General features: G+C 47.4%; 1 protein-coding gene across 1 annotated transcript; it reads right to left on the reverse strand.

The window, feature by feature from the left end:
• Positions 1-9801: 9801 nt before the first annotated feature.
• Positions 9802-10545, reverse strand: FGFBP1 (fibroblast growth factor binding protein 1). The gene has a single exon (XM_040966081.1). The coding sequence runs from the start codon at positions 10543-10545 to the stop codon at positions 9802-9804; it is 744 nt and encodes a 247-aa protein (XP_040822015.1).
• Between the last annotated feature and the right edge of the window lie 6881 nt (positions 10546-17426).

A 17426-nucleotide genomic window follows, 5' to 3' on the forward strand; every position in this document is an offset into this window, starting at 1 on the left:
GGGAATACCATTCTCCTAGTCTTTTTCCATCCCCTGACAATTTATCCCACTAACACCCCACTACTCCTGCCTAGGGCTCTCTGCAGGAGCCGAGCAGATCTTCCCATCGCTGCCTCCCCCACTTCAGCTCTCTACTCACATTACCCTTACCATTGCTCTTTACACAGTCTCATAGCATCACTTCTTCCTAGAAGACTTCTGTTTGTCTCATTTCTATTACTTTTCTTAATACTTAGAAGCACAGATGTAAAGATTTTTATCAAGTCTGCAGCTCTGTGTTGTCCTCCAAATGTAGTTTGAGACCTGGTATCTAGTAGGTGGTCCATGAAAAGGCGTTAAAAGAGGAAGGAAGAATGAAAGGTAGAAGAGAAGGAGCAAAGTAAGGAATGGGGAGGGTAGAGAAGAGAGAGTGTGTGCGGGCGTCGTGCTACAGAGAAGCACAGGGGGTATAGAAACTAAGAAAAGGAGTCTGTTCAGTCAGGAATGGGAATGGCATGGAGGGTGGGGAAGGTGTCCTGCAGCCAACCACATGAGCAGAGAAAGACATTCCCTCAGGAAATTAATGTACACATTGGACAAAGTGGGCACCTTGAAAAAGCCCAGGATGGGCTTAAAAGAGTGGGTGATGTGCTCTGCTGGGAAATGGTGTAGCAGAGGCATGAAGATGGTGGCTGAGGAGTATATGGCCAAGCAGGGAAGAGCCAGTGCTGCCCTGCTCCTTATGACCAATATGGGACATATCCTTCAGGTGACAGGAGCCCTGTGGGGTTGGAAACAGGGAAGAACCCACCCACCACATGCCCCGTCTCCGAGGTGCCTGTGCCCAGACGCACTACACTGCTTGCCACCAGCTGTCATCTTCAACTTTGATGACACCCAAGGTGATCAAGGAGCTTTGGACAAGTCTGAGCTGGATTCTGAAAGACCTTGGCCAGGTCATTCCACTTTGACTTTTTCATGCCTTTCACTTGTAAAATGGGCCAAAAAGAGCAGTAATATGTGAAGTTGCTTTGTCCCCTAGTGCACTCTGCTCTGACTGCTGTGGTTCTCCCTTCCTCCCAGCTTCACCACCCAAGCTGTGTGCAGTGCCCACCTGCTTTGTGGGTTGCTCCTGCTGATCTGAACAAGCCCGGTGATTCATCCGACAGAGGCCCTAGCATCTGGCAACCTCTGGAATGCCAAGAGCCTTGGGGAGTTTTTCATCAGAAGTTGTCAAGATTGCTTTGGCTTCTTTTCATTTTTCAGCATGGAATAAATTATACTCAGCTCTGCACAGATACCCACGCAGCATCCCCAAAGGGCAGCAGGGGGATCTCTGACTTCCTGCTTGGGTTTTTGTGCCTCTGGCAGTCACTAGAGCTGACAGAGAAGCATCTGCCACTCTCTTCCCAACGCACCCCCATATTATGCTTCTTTAACAGTTGACAAGATACTGCAAAGACTCAGCAAGGATCTTTCTGGCAGTTTTCCAAAGAACTAAAACTCATAGGACTCCATCCGGGCCTTTCTCTTCATTCCAATGGAACATGGAACCAACCATGTACCTTGGGTGACCTTGTTATCTTGGTAAAAATGTCAATTTCAAATACATATTGACAATTTCAGCTCTTTCTGCTGTTCTTTTTAAGGTGAGCCACTTTTTTTTTTTTTGACAAATGAGTGTTAACTTGAATTCTATGCTGTTTAGTTAAGCAAACTTGATAGCAGAACATGGTAGAGTTACACATTTGACCTGATGTAAAATATTGAAGTCCCCTGGTATATCAGTCTTTTCCTTCCACTGTTTTCTCTTCCTGAAAGGAGTCACAGTTGCCAGCTACCTCAGGAAAAAGCATATGCCATTTAACTGGTACCCGTGGATATGCCGGAAGTTTCCTGTTTTGGGTATTATAAACAGCATTGTAATGAACAGTCCTGAGTAATGGGCTATAAATCTCTGGAAAGGTTGTGATGTTACCTGTTGGGGGCTATTGACAGAGTCCCCTCAGAATGAGCTGCCCTGATTTACACTCTCCTGCAGTACTCTATTCTCATGCCCGCCATCATGATGAAGATATTTCTGCCTGTACTGGCTCATGTTTGTGTTCAATATTCATATATTGAACACTATTCCAACTTGGAAAGATGTAGAATTAAGCATAATAACAAAGATGTTCAAGTTGTTTTTCATGTTCATGGTATTTTAAATGAAAAACATATGATGTCATAATGCAGTTAAGAACACTTCTACATATAACTTCAGGAGGATTTGAAGGGTGCACACCCAGGTATGGATGGGGTACAGTCTTTCCTCATGTTGTTTCTGCTTTCTGATTGGTCTGTTCTTCTTGTTGGAACATGTGTTATTTGAAGTTCAGAAACAGTAGTGACACACTTTTTTCCTCATTCTCTGCCTTCTTTCAATGTCTCTCTCTCTCTCTCTCTTTTTTTTTTTTTTTTTTACAAAGTTATTGAAGAGAGAGGTGGGGAGGGTAGAAGAGATAGAAAGAAAGCTCTTCCACCCACTAACTCACTCCTCAAATGTCTGCAATAGCCAAGATTGAATTGTGCCAAAGCTGCAGGCTGGGAACTCTATCCATATCCCTCACATGAGTGTCAGGGATCCAATTATTTGAGCCAACACCTGCTGCCTCCCAGGGTGTGCATTACAGGAAGCTGGAATGGGAAGCAGGGTGGGAAGCAGGTGACTAAGCTCCCTATATCCTTGGGTCCTCACCTGAAGAACAAGGTTAACATGGGGTGGTATGGAGTGGCTAGAGTTACTGCCAGAAAAACAAAACAGTGTATGCAGAGAGATTTCTGCCTTGGCCACCCATGGGTTTCAGCCTCAAGCTCTTCCTGCATTGCTGGAAATGCTGAGAAAGCCCATCTATGTCCTTGCGCCTCTGCTCTTACCAAATCCTAGCCTGTTTGGGGCCATGGGTATGTGGCTTAGGGGAAATCCTAAGCATAGCTCCAGGAAAGACAACTCTAAAATAATGTGTTAGTGAAAATGAGTGCAGAAAGAGATGCCTCTTCAAGCTTGAGTGACCAGAAATACCCTGGGACTCTCTTGTGGAATGAGGATCTTTGACCTTGGTTGATCTTACTGAGGGGACTACAGCTGGACTTGGAAAGCAGTTGTGACAGCATGACCAGTGTCAGCACGGAGTCCCAAACCATACGTGGCATTCGGATCCTGGAGTCAGGGCTTATGGGCACAAAGGCTGAGGTCAGGTAAAGTCATCTTTATGCTTTGCTTTGTTTGTGTGTCAGGTGTAATCATTGATTACACTTCGGGCCTGCTGCAGGTTGAATGTGGTTTGTCTCCTGTAACCATTATGCTGAAACTGCATCTGCTTTATGAGACATGAAGAGGTGGGACCTTTCAGAGATGGGTACCCAAAGGGCTCTGCATTTGTGATGGATTAATGGAATCATACACACAAGTCATCTTGAGGGCAGGTCTGCTGGCTTGCTCTATGAAGTCCTTGGGACTCTGCCAGCAAGGTCAGAACCAGATGTGAACCTTTCATCTTGGACTAGATCTGTGATCCCAAATTAACCTGTTTACTTTTTTTTTTTATCCTCCTCCTCCTTCTTTTTAAAGATTTATTCATTTGAAGGCAGAGTGACAGAGATAGTGGGGGAGAGACTGACTTTGTATCTGCTGGTTCACTCCCCAAATGGTTGTAGCAGACAGGGCTGGGCTGGGCCAAAGCTAAGGACTCCATCTGAATCTTGCACACAGATGGTGGGGCCCCAGGCCTTTGGACCATCTTCTGGAACTGCACTGGAAGCAGAGAAACCATGATTGAAACTGGCACTGTGATGTGGAATGCCAGTGTTGCAGGCAGAAGCTTAATCCACTGTAGCACAATACCAGAACCTCTCTTCCGTATAACTTACCTAGCCTGTTGTGTTGCATTACTAGCCAAAGACAGATGGATATGGGGCACAGCTAAAACATATACTTTTGTTGTTGTTGTTGCAGACAGAAAAGTTTATTTGCAAAGGGACCAGGTGAACAGGGAAGGGAGGGAAGGGGAAATCACCTCCAGAGAGAAAACCAGGAGGTGGGGTGCCTCTTGAAAGAGGAGGGAGAGAGAGACACCAAAGGTTTGAGGAAGGGTCTTGGGATTTTAAGCCTTCCCTGACTTCTCCTTGTTGGGCGGGGAACCTACAGGTAAGATGTTCCCCATTGGTGGTCTGTTAATTAGTTACAAAGTGGGTGGGCAATGCTGGTGCCACCCACCTGAGGGTGTGGCTAAGACCTCAGCAGGTCTGGGTGGTCTCAGACCCCCACTTGAAATCCCACATCCTACATCTGTGGGGGTAAAGGGCGGCAATGTCTTCTGGCTGCTTCCTGCTGAAACTTGGCATCGTTTGGGTAAGGGGCCCCTGGAGGTGTGGGATCCAAACAAATGGTCCAGGTCATCCAAGCTGCCATGGCAGAAGTTGGTCTGGTTGTCATACAAGTTTGCATGTTCAAAGCCACTGGGAGTCTGAAGACCCTAATCAGGAAACAAACATAAGACAATTGAGAAGCCAGTTGCATGCTCCACATGGAGCAGGAACCAACACAGATGCAAAAAGGGCCCACAGGCTAATTCTCTCCATTCAAAAGCTCAAAGCAGGCAGGCAGGCTGTGGTGTAGCAGGTTCTGGTGCTCAAATGAATCCCAGTATCTAAGGTAGCAGAGACTGAAATACCTCTGTTCAGCCTCCCATTTCCTGCACCATGCCAGTTCTGGGACTCCTGCCAGTTCAAGTATATCCTGGTTTTGCACTTGGACACACTCGTCAGAATAGCATGTGCTGGGAGTACTGAAATGAGGATACCTATGGCTGACCTGTGGCATCCATGTGTGCACTGAAGACCACAGTCAGAGGAAAGATGTAAGGGTGAGATCAGCACACTCGACTCACACTCGATCGACCTTCCACGCCTTTGGGATGTCTCCATCAGAACAGCTTGTGCCCAGCAGTGAAAAATCCACTCCTGTTCCCTGCACTGTGCTAGACCTGCGCTGTGCTTCTGTCTGATAACCTCAAGTTGACAAGCCTGCTCAACAATGGGCCTGATTCTATAAGCCTGCACTATAATGTTCTTAGTTAGGGCCCCATCCTGCTAGCTGCAATGATAGTATCAGTGACAAGGTGTGGGGGAGCACATAGAAAACACTTATGTGTTGAGTATCCTTTTGAAAAGCAGCTTTAAATCCTCCAGTGTTTCCCAAATGGTTTTGCAGAATCTGGTTGACAGGGGTGCTGACCTCAGACCATAGAGTCAATATCTACTCCAGGAGGGAAAATAACCTTGTACATCAGGGGCCAGACTGAGCCTACAAGGACCTTCACCACTATATTTCATCCCCAATAAGGGGCTGGTTTCTCTGGAATAACAAGGATGGGGTAGTAGAAGTGGAGATATCCCCAAGTATAAGCCCACGGCCGGAGATGTCTCAGTTACTTTGAATGGATCTCGGCCCAGGAGAGAAAGGCAAGGCAGAAAAGCATGCACCTGTGTATTGACCTTTTCAGAACTCACCATCAGGGAGACCCAAGGCTCCTCAGTACAAACCCAAGTGGTGGTAGCCAAGATAGGAGTCCCTGGGACCCGTCATTGGGGTCCTGGTCAGTAGACCCCTGTTCCCTCTGGAGTTGGGGGCAACCCATTTTCCGGTGATCCCCCTTGCAGATGGGACATGGTCCTGGAAGAAACTCCTGGCTTGTGGTTTGAGGGCACTCCCTCTGAAAATGGCTTGGCTTCCCACAGTTGTAGCAGCACCGCGGGGTCCTTTTCCCTGAGATGGATGCACTCATAACGGCCAGCATTTCAGTGATCAGAATGGAAGAGCTTCCCCCACCACTTAGAATGGGGTGCAAGAAGTAAGGCCAGAAGCTGGTAGAACTGGAGGACACTATTGGTGGACATGGGTGGGGATTGTACATGAATTGGCTATAGCATATACTGATGCCCTCCAGCTGTTCCCTAGACATGCCAAACTCGCCACCCAATTCTTGCTCTTAACTTTCCACTCAAATATTCTTCCCAACCCAGTTGAAGATAATCCTACCTTTCCAAGGGCTCAAGTAAACATTCTTCAGCAATTAAGATGGGCTAGCAGTATATGCTATAGCCAATTCATGTACAATCCCCACCCATGTCCACCTTCAAACTGTAATCTAAGGCACAATTCTCCCATCAAACCATCACCAAGTTGTTGCAAGCCCCAGCACCTCTTGGCTTATAGCAATAGTGTCCTCCAGTTCTACCAGAGAAACGTGGAAGTCACCAATGACATGCAGGTGGTATGCTTTTGTATAATTCTGTGTAATTCCTATGAGATACATATCACTGTGTACATTTTGCAGATAAGGAAGGCGAGATCAAACAACTAGAAACCCATCCCAGCTTTCTTTTATGGAGGCCCATGAGCTTTGCATTCACCATGAAGATTTTCCTCTTTATTCACTCAAACAGTACATAGAAGGTGGCCTGTGTGTCAGCAGCACACACCATATATTGGAGCTGTGGTGGTGGACAAGGCAGACGTAATCTCTGCTGTGTCACTGCCTACATTTTCAACAATCCCAGGAAAATCCTCCCTGGAAAATTCCCCTAGGATTCCATAAACAAGCCCCTTCTTGTGGACTCTCCTCTCCTGCCTCCATCCGGCTTTTCTTGCAGACAGAGTGTAATAAACACTTCCTTATATATTGCTGCATGAAACAGCATGGAGTGGGACTTTCAACATTATCATGCACAGTGTTTGGGCTTTTATTCAAAACAACAGCACTTCAGAGAATGGCTGGCCTCAGTGCTTGCATGGGAGCGTTCGGCTTTTAACATTTCGGTATTCTTTGCTTATTTGTTAAAAAAACAAAAAAATCTAGAAGGGAGGTTTGGGAAGGAGTCCAGGTGAGATGTGCTGGATTCCAGTGATTCAAGTCGGCACTGGTATGATTGTGAGTTACCACACAGAGTGGCCCTCCCTCTGCTCGGATGTGGTTTTACGAGGGAGAACAGACTTTCCTACTTGGGAGCAGCTTTATGAGATGCAGCCTTGCCATCCTTCCACATCTGTTACTTACCTCCCATCCCTTGTTGCAAAGGTGAAATGTATCTGAAAGATTGCCCCCTGCATACAAACACATAGTGTGGATCCACCACTTTTTATCAAGGAAGTTCTCACAGAGGAAATACGTCTTGCCAGCTTGGATAGAAGCCATTGGTCAGTGTCAAGCTTGTGATGACTTTCTTGACTTTTATTTTTGTTGTATTCTTCAAATGCCTCTTCCTGCCTCCCCACGCAGGATGTGAAGGTGAAGGCAGGTAGATTACAAATAGAAGGGTAAGACTCTGGAAACTTCTCTTTGGAAGGAACATGGATGAGGAGGCACGCGTGGAAGGACTGATGTGCCCTGTTCACATTCAGGAGTAGCCCACATGTAAGATTATAAGCATTATTCCCCTCCTCAAGTCAAGAGAACTGTGAATTGCAAAGACCAAAAAGGCTTGGAGACGTCCCGACCAGGTGAGTCTTTGCTGCCTTGAGGCTTTTTGGTTCTGGCAAGTTTCTCAGTTGCTATGAACCTCAGTTCTGTAATCAACCAGATAAGGATGAGGATAAGGGTGTGTAGTGAGGGAAATGAACGGGCACAATGTCAGTGTCACCTAGTAGGTAATAATAATGGTGGTTCCTTGTTACTTACAGTCCTATGAACAACAGAAACAAAGGAAAACAAAAACCCCCACAGTTAAGGACTTACCCAACATCTATACTGACCCAGAAGGGCTGGTGATCTTTTCCTAATCCAAGCTTTGCAGTGAGTGGTGTGAATGGGACCAAAGTGTTGAGAACCTGTGCACACCACAAGGGGCTGTGTCCTCCCTATGCCGTGGCTCTAAGGAGCTTGACGAGAGTCTGAGATATTGGTTTAGTTCTCTGTGGGGTTGTTAATAAGATCCACAGCCAGTCTTTGGGCCCCGTCCCACAATGTCACCACTATTTCTGACATTTGGCCAATGTGTCATTTATGATCCTAGGCCTTGTAAGAGTCAGAGAAAAGGATTTTTTTTCTATTTCATTTGTTGCTATTTACTCAAAAAGTGTTAAACACATAGAGTTTGTATCATAAAATAAGTAAATTAACTATGACTTTAAGGCACGTGCTGTGATGCTACATGCTGTTGGGGCTTTCCTGTCTGATGTCACCTGGCTCAATTCTTCCATTAAGCTCTGGACTCTAAGTCACCACCATTGAAAAGCGTTCTTTGACAAACCACAGTGAAACTACTTCTCTCACTTTTATTTCTTGCAGGGGTTAAAGGATGCGGTAAAGCAAGGGCGTGAGCTCAGCAGCTTTTCCCTGTGGTTAAGTTCTATGAGGATAGGACACCCCCCCTAATGGGCACTGCTGGATCGCCAGCCCTGAGTCTACACTCACCATTTGTGTATGAGTGAAGCACGATGCATGGTCCCTGGGAAGAATCTAGCACAGCACTTAGTGTGCAGCCAGTGAGAGAGAGGTGTTGATTTCAATGATGTTGAGGTGATAATCAAATGTCCTATGAAGCTGTCACTGTGACAGACCTTGGTGTACGTCCTGGGGTTGTCCTTCTACCCCTCCTTTCTGCCACCCTCAAAGATAACAAGTACTTCAACTACTCTGATTCCTTGCTTATACCTCTTTGTGAAATCATGACATGGTACTAGAAACAGATCAGCCTTTCTCTTCACTCTCGAGTTAAAACATTTCTGTATCCTGTGCATGACTAATCGCCATCTCACCTCTGTATCCTAGCCCTCTGACCTCTTCCAAGTCCTGCCACTTTTCACATCCCTTTGCTGTGATATGCCAACTTTTATCTCCTCTGTCAAGTTTCAATCCTGGAGATTCTGTCTTCAAGACCAGCTTCCATGTCACCTCCTCTGTGATGCTCAAGAGCTCAGATCTACCAGTCCCTGATTTTCCAAGGGACTCCATGGAAGTGGTCCATGCCTTCCAACACAGGCACTGTATGCAACCAGAACTCTCTCCTCCCAACCCAGAAAGGACCTCGGCAGGGCCAGAGGTCCTGAGTATGGCAGGGGGATGGACTGCTTTAACTTGAGAGAAGAGAGGGGTTCTTTAAGTCTGTGACTCTGGCTGTCAGGACTCCTGGGTTCTTCAATTCTGCCTCCCCTTACCATTGGTGAGACTAAATCTTATGCATGAGATGTGCCGCCTGAGGGTTTTTTTTTTTTTTTTTAGTTTCTGCATGTAAATATAAAACAGAAAGGACCAGTGAATGAACCCAGAAAGAACCATTCTGGGGTGGGGAGGGTCACACTGGGAGATGGCGTGGGGAGAATAGAACGGGAAACTGCACCTTCAAGATTTTATTCAATGCCATACGAATTCCTGTTTGTTGTGAGTCATGAGTTTGGAACAAGATGTAGAGAAGCTAAGCCGTCTCATCTTTGAGAGAAGCATCCATAGTGTTATTACTTTTGTTCATCCAGCAGGAAGTGTCTTCTACTGAAACCATGATTACTCTTGTTCAGTGTTCAGAGGCAATTCTTCACAGCTCATGTACCTGTAACCTCATGGGCTTGGGACCCATGCACTAAGGTCAAGAGCCTCTGGAAATCAGTCCAATGGAGTGAAAAGAAACAGATTAAAAAACACGAAAAAGAAGACTTACAAAACCCGTTTAAATAGTCCACCGTACTCTTGGAGCACAATAGTTTGTATCTTTGCGGGAGCACTGAGAACTTGACAAGGGAGTTTCTGACCTAGCATATCTGATTGGCACTTGTTGGTTGGGATGTCATCAGCAGGACTTGTCCTGTATCATGTAGAGTAAGAATGTGCAGAGGGAGCTCCAGGCCTCCCCACACAACTGCAGGGCCACCTTCTTCTGGTTGACCATGTCTGGGTCCTCCGCACACTCCAGGCCTTTGGTGGGAGTGGGCTGAGTCACTGTTGAGCTGGGGTGGCTGTCCTCTGTGGCTTTGCTGGGCTCCGTGGAGGCAGTCCCTTTGACCTCTACCCGCTCCTGGTGGGAACGCTCCCTGGTCTCCTTCCTGGACTTCATGTTCCCAGTCAGAGTGGAGTTCACCAGCTTGAGATTCGATTCAGGAAACTGCTTTCTACACACCTTAGTCTTCAGGACACTCCTGGAGTCCTCACAGAGTTGTTTTTGTTTGCGCAGTGCCCGAGCCACCTGTTTCCAATAGAGCTGGCTATGGAGCTGCAAGCACGTGGCAGGTTTGCCAGAAAAAACACAAGAAAAGTTGTGTTCTATCTGAGTGCAGTCAACCTGTAGGGTGACACCTGGCACCTGTTCGGCCACAGTCCATTTGCAGGCAGCTTGGTTTTTAGCAATAAACTTGCCACAGGTTGCAGACTTGGATGTTCGGCTTCTCTGTTTCATTGGGGGCTTGCCCAGAGGAATTGATGAATTCCTATCTGGTTCATCATTCTGTCCACTCCTTACTTCATTTTTTATCTTTGCTGAGACCCTGTGAGCAGCCAGAAAGAGGACAGAGAGCAGGGTGAGGCTGCAGATTCTCATTCTTCAACTGGGAGAGTACCTGCTGGACAAAAATGGAGTGAGTGGTGCAGGGCCGGTGGAGTAGGGTCAGTGGGGCAGGGTCAGTGGGGCAGCGTCAGTGGGGCATGGTGAGTGGTCCAGGGTCGGTGAGGCAGAGCCAGTGGTGCAGCATCAATAGGGTATGGTGAGTGGTACAGGGCCAGGGGAGCGGGGCCAGTGGTGCATGGTGAGTGGGGTAGGGTCAGAAGTGCAGGTCCATGGGAGGGTCAGTGGGACAGAGTTGGCAGTGCAGGGTCAGTGGGGCATGGTGAGTGGGGCAGGGTTAGGTGTGCAGGGTCCCTGATACAAGGTTACAGGCTGGCCTTCCCCTCTCTCTGCCTGTTTTAGGAGGAGACAGAGCATCCTCTGGCCCCTGGATGCAGGACCAGCAGCCTGACTGCTTCCATGTGCACCTGACTTAAGGTTGAACTTCTCACTTTACCCTCTGCACTCACTGAGCATCCTGCACTCTTAATGCCTCGTCCTCTTACTCATCCAGTCCTACCTGTCTCACCTCTTCCATCCTTTAACATCGCTCAGCAAGCATTTATTGAACATCTAAATACATGCCATACACTAGCTTTTATATTCAACACCTTGAGGTGAAAAAGGCAGGCTTGAGTCTTTAAGATCTTACAGGCCACTCTAGGGAGTTTACATAGCAGTGACTCCCTGTCCTTAACTCCGCCTTGGAGATATCTCTCTCCACTCAGGGCCTCAGTTTCCTTCCCCCAGCACTCAATGTGTGAGTGGATTCATCACCACCCCTCACCCCCACCCCCACTGCTGCCACATGCTAAGATTTTGTCTCATTGTTTCATGCACAGAGAAGACCACAAAATGCCAAAGAACAAGAGAGAAGCCATGAAAGGGCAGGAAAAGGTAACATTGACCAGGAAGATGAAAAAAGAGTTTGACGCAGTCTCTGGGTGGGGTTGGGGAGCATTCAGGCAGAAATGAGAAGCTCAGGAAAGGCATGAAGACAGGCGTGTCCTGTGGCCCTTGGGAGGCGGGGAGAGCTGCAGGGTGGAGATGGGTGAGTTGCAAACAGCTTTTAGAGACCAGGAAGACAGGACTGTGCCTGGTTGGTCTCCAGTGACTCAATGCTAGGAATTTAGGAAGGAAGCGCTTATTCAATGCTGTTCCATGGGGGTAGGGGTGGAAAGGAACAGTTCAATCAACGGTGAGACCTTCAAGGAGGCTTTTGTTGTGTAAACAAACAAACAAAAACCACTGGGAGAAAGAAGAGAAGTCCATTGCTATTTGACAGCTACCAGGTGCTGGGTCCTCTGAGCAGGAGCCCTGGTTAGCTGTTGAGATAGGGAAAGACCAGCCAGATAAGGACAGGAACCAAGTCGCCCAGGCAGCCCCACTGCAGCTCCTGTCTGTGTCTGCCTGCCCTGCGTGATCACCTGTCACTCCACTCCTTTCCTCCGTCCTTCCAAAACGCCACTGTGAGCTCTGCCTGCTTTTGCTTGTTGTACTTCGCAATGGCAAAGTGATTCACATAGTGCTGGTTTTACTTAGGAGAAAGTATAGTCTTCTTTGAAAACAGTGAGAAATAGAAAAGGCAGAACAGACTGCATAAGCCACCTGAAGTCCCATTTATTTCTCACCTCGCTGGGGTTTAGCCTCCCGCTCATCCACCCTGGGATCTCGGTTGGACCACAGAACCCCATATCATCAGATGGGTTGGAAATGAACTTCTTAAGAGAGAGGCTCTTACCTGGTTTTGAGAGTGCGGATTCAGAGTAATTCCAGGTGCCAGGAGCAGGTGCAGGCTGAAGCTGTCTCAGCAGCACATGCAGGGCAGAGTCGGCTGTCTGTACAGGAGCCCAAGGTGACCGGGTTTTTTATAGCTCACGTACCTGTGCAGTACGGCTTGGGCTGCTCCTGACCACGCCCCTTTGGAGCCAGTGAGAGTGCTGCGAGGCATCCTGTGAGACTAAAGTTGCACGAGTGCCATGTGCCCTTGCTGCTTCCTGCAAATACACCCTTGGCACAGGCAGCCTGGCGGGGAGCACAGCTCAGTCCTGCACAGACACTCCTTGCGGGGCAGGGAAATACGACACTACAGCCGTCACCCCTACCCCACACAGCTCTACCCCAACTGTGGGAACTCCCCTCGTCCTCATCACAGCAACTCTGTGTCACATGGCTTGTGATGGTCTTCCCATTTGAGAGAAGTTGGTCCCAGGAGGTGCCCAGGGCCTGTGCACACTCCCAGAGGTGACAAGAGGGATCCCAGCATGAACTGTGGGACTCTCAGCATCCGTGAGCTGACCCTTTTGCACCTGCTGCTCTCAATGCTGAGTGCGGGACAGAGGGTGAGCAGCTGGGCTGCTGGCACTGTTGCCACCAGGGCTTTGAAATTACCCCGTGGCAGGAGTGGTGGCCCCAGGCAGTGGTGAGAGGTCTTTCCTAACCTGAGGCTTCTAGCTGCACAGTCAGCTCTGTTTGTTACTGGGGAGTGGGTTCTGCTCACAATAGCAGCGCCTCACATCAGAAGGGTCTGGGTGAGGGACCCTGCGCACAGTGTGACATTGCCCAGCCACTTCACCTCTCTGCGCCCCCATCTGCTCATCTAGGGGGTGAAGGTAAGAATTATCCTCGTTTAAGGACGCAAGCTGTATGTTTTTTAAACTGGGGCTGAGTTTTTGATAGCAAGATAATCAGGAGTTTGTGTTCATAATGATATAAAGTTGAGTTCTTCTGAAATGAGACATATTTTCTCCCTCTCTCTGTCTCTCTCCCCTTCCCTCCCTCTCCCTCTTCCTTTCAAATAAAATGAAATAAATCTTTCTTAAAATGAGGGGAGCGGGAGTGGTATGTGGTAGGTAGTAAACCTGCCATCACTTGGGTGCTAGTTTTAATCAGCTGCTGCTAACGCACCTGGAAAAGAGAAGAAGCTAGCCCACATTTGAAGGGACCCCACATTTGGGGGACCCTATGTGGCCTGTGTAAGTCTCCTGGCCCTGTCTGGCTTGGCTCTGGCTGTTGCAGCTGTTTACGGAGTGAACAAGCAGATAGAAGATCTCTCTCTCACCTCGCACTCTCACTAGCTCTGCCTTTCAAATAAAATGAATCTTCAAAAAAAGAAGAGATCTTGAGAATAACTGTGGTTTGGCATTAAATTGGGGTTGTATTACTCCTCTATTATCAAGAACTTATGGGTAGATGCACGTTTCTATTGCATGGTTCAAAAGAAATGACTACAGTTGGGAGCCATCCACCAGGTAATGCTGATGACTGAATGGGTGTCATCCAGGCCAGGGGCCTCTGGGCATTTCAAGTTCAAAGCTGATTTTCCGCTCTTGTGTCTGTTACTCCAGTTGCTTGGCCCAGAGGGCTGGCTCTGTTGGAGCAATCATCTAAGATTATATGAGTGGGTGTGTTTCAGTTCTGGAGGTGAGCCTTGGTTATTGCAGCATTACCAGAGCAAGCTGAGTAGTAAACAGATCTTTTCTTCAAAAGGGTCTTGCCCACACACAAAGAAGATGCTGAATAGCTGCTCTGAAGCCATGGTCACTGAGTACGCACTAAAAACTTGTCAGAGAATGGACAAATTGACTAAGCAAACATCAGTAAAATCTCACCAGCCGAGCAAAAACAGGACACCTGCTGAAGAATGTGTGCCTTCCAAAAGCAAAGTGCCCGGTCCTGCGACGTTGGCAATCCTGTTCAGCCAACGCGCTAATATTTTAGTGCTCTAGACAGTTTAGAGATAGCAAAGTGTAGATGTCATACCTTCAGGCATAAGTGCAATTTGAAAATAAATGGAAGTTTATGAATCTTCATAAGTAAATGCTTTTCAAAGCAAATAATGTCAACCCACTGTCTTAGAAGCAATGTTGATGGTTGACTCTGACTGCGAAAAGTAACTCTCAGTTTTTGTGTTATCAGAAACGATGAATGAAGCAAGCTAATAATAGAATTTTTTTTTCTCTTCTATCATCCTCTCTCCGCGTAGATCAAGCTTTTTTGATGACTTCTGGGAACTTTGACCTTCGCTTTCAGGGAGCAATGTCCTTGAAGTAGGGCTGCACTTCTAGATCAGATTTTTCAAGACACACAGATTTCTACATCTGAGCACACACACAAGTACACAGAAATACACAAACACACGCACACATGAATGTGCTGGCCTGTGCACACACCCCTGTGGACTCACAGCACACAACCCACGCGTGCTCATGCACAGGTCTGTATCTTCAGACAGAGTGTGTCTTTTGGACTTTCAGCCTCTGGTCCGGATGTGCCAGTTGTCCCCTGGAAAGCAGGAGAGGAGAAGGCTGACATCCACCAGTGTTCACTGGCTTTTCCAATCAATCATTTTTAAATTTATTCACTCATCCAACAAACATCCAAAAAGCAAATGTTGTGTCCAGGCCCCCTCAGTTAGTAACTGGCTGGGAATATGGTTAAGAAGGCTACACAGTTCTTGCCCTCAAGGAGAATACAGACAGCGGGTAGAAAGACAGGGATGTAAATGATGACAGAACAAGGGTTAATTGGTGTAGTGCTAAGCATGGGGCTATCTAACCTGGCCAAAGACATAGGAAAATCTCAGGAGCCTGCAACAGTTCAGAGACACAGAGGAAGAAGGGGTAATTTACCCAGTTGTTATTCTGTCACTACACAGATGTGGTGTTAGGCACGTGAGGGATTACCACGTTGAATATGATGACTCCTGTTCTCAACAGGTGGCCAGCTCACCTTCACCTTAGAGCGGATGACAGCTATAGTGGCAGGGAGTCATTTCATTGCAGCTTTGACACTGTACTGAAGGACTCTTTCTGGCTGAAGTGCTGTCATCCCCAGCAGGGAGCTGCTTGAATCTCTGTGAGGCTACCTGACACGGGGGGTTCGGCTGTCCTTTCGCTGAGGTTGGCATGAGCCTCATCATTTGCCATGTGGGGGCAAAGCCATGGCTCCTCCTGAGAGCTTGGGCCTCTGGATCATGAACCAACACAGTCAACCAGCCAAAAAATAAGAGGATTACCAGTCAACAGAATGGTATGTGGCTGCTCTTATAAATTTTTGGTTTTGTAGAAATTTGGACTTGAATGGGTCCCCTATCAGAGGATCAGCTGCTTGGCCAATGGGACAACTTATGGCTAATTGGTGCCAGGAGAGTTTAGCCTTTCTTCAGTTCTCCTGATCTTATGGGATGGCAACAAGATGTAAACATTTATTTTAAGAAAAGGAATAAAAAGAAAAAAAAGGTCAAGTTCTAGGCAAAAGTAAAACTTTATTTAGGGGTTTGTTTGATGAACTGGAATTTTTAAAAAAGATTTATTTGTTTTTATTGCAAAGTGAGATATACAGAGAGCAGGAGATACAGAGAGGAAGATCTTCTGTCCATCAACTCACTCCCCAAGTGGCTGTAACAGCTGGAGCTGAGCCAATCCAAAGCCAGTATCCCGGAGCGTCTTTCAGGTCCCTTACATGAGTGGAGGGTCCCAAGGCTTCGGACTGTCCTCAACTGATTTCCCAGACCACAAGCAGGGAACTGGATGGGAAGTGGAGCTGCCAGGATTAGAAGTGGAGCCCATATGGGATCTCGGCACGTGCAAGGCAAGCATTTTAGCCACTAGGCTACTGCGCCGGGCCCTGCACTGGAATTTTATAAATGAGCACGCTTATGTTGCTCAGCCAAGGCAGTTACATGAACTTAATTGTATGTGAGAGTTCTACTGAATGCTTTTTTGCCCCAACAGCTGGGCACGGTGTACCCTGAGACATAAATTGAGCATCTTGGTTGCAACTAGCGAGGCCTTGCATCGTGGTCTCAGCATATGTGAAGACATGCATGGTTTTGATGTAGACCTTGAGGATCTGTGAGGCAAGAGATTCCCAGAGGCTTCAGTTTCCCTAAAAGGAACAACTCTGGGCTGTGTACTAGCAGTTTATTTTTTTAAAAGATCAAGGTAGGGTCACTTGCTGACCAAGAAGGAATTCTTGAATCTCGGTCAAACGTGCTGTTCTTTGGGTCATTTTTCATCAGGGACATTCTGGCTGAGGGCTGGAAAGCAGCATCGTGCCACTGAGTTCCCTCACGCCTGGTGACTGCAGTGCAGCTTGCATGGACTACCATATCCCACTGCCATACACCCGGATAACTCTAAGTGGCTTGTTGTATCATTAAGCCTGGAGAAGGAGTGACCCCTTCGGCACATGACATCTGCTAAGGCTGAAGACAGGAGGAGTCACAACTTCCTGCAGGCAGAGTATCCGCTAGGACCATCATTTTGGCTCCATTCTGTCTTAAGCAGTCCTCAGTGGTGATGCTGAGTTTGTGGGGTGTTAATATTCCAAATACATGGGAAGCTAGTCGTTAGTGGTACAGGCTCAGGTCAGGAGAACTCTGTAGGTAGCACTGTTTCCTGTCAGCATGGTGCATAACCCAAGGAAGAGGGAAGCCATTTCTTGTATCAGAATCCCTTGGTCAACTTAAGGCCATCATAAGTGATGCAGAGATTCCGAGAGACACAAGAAGATTTTGGCAAAGCTGCTCTAATGCAGGAGCCTCTGGGGGAAGTAACAGAAGTGCCAGCTGATTCTACTCTGTAAGTGACATCTGTAAGAAGGGAATATGTTGTCCCCCAAACCCAAAAAGCCCAGAAAGACTTGTAAATTCATGAAAGAATTATCTACAAATCTTTAAAGGAAGGTGTCACCATTCCTGTGCTCCTGCAGAAGGTAGAGCAGTTAAACCCTTGTCTGCAAACATCACATGTGATAAACAAGCCATTACATTGCTCTGTGAGTGGCTTGGAAATGCTGTATGGCTGCCTGTGAAAGCAGAGGCGATCACATCCCAGAGTTATTGTGAAGAGGCACTGGAAGGGGCAGGCATTGTG

Source organism: Ochotona curzoniae, unplaced genomic scaffold, assembly GCF_017591425.1.
Source record: "Ochotona curzoniae isolate NIBS_2020 unplaced genomic scaffold, NIBS_Ocur_1.0 scaffold_4505, whole genome shotgun sequence".
Taxonomy (NCBI): Eukaryota; Metazoa; Chordata; class Mammalia; order Lagomorpha; family Ochotonidae; genus Ochotona; species Ochotona curzoniae.

What these genes read in the sequence shown, in the direction of transcription:
- FGFBP1 (XM_040966081.1), bottom strand. Translation starts at nt 10,545, where the DNA reads ATGAGAATCTGCAGCCTCACCCTGCTCTCTGTCCTCTTTCTGGCTGCT.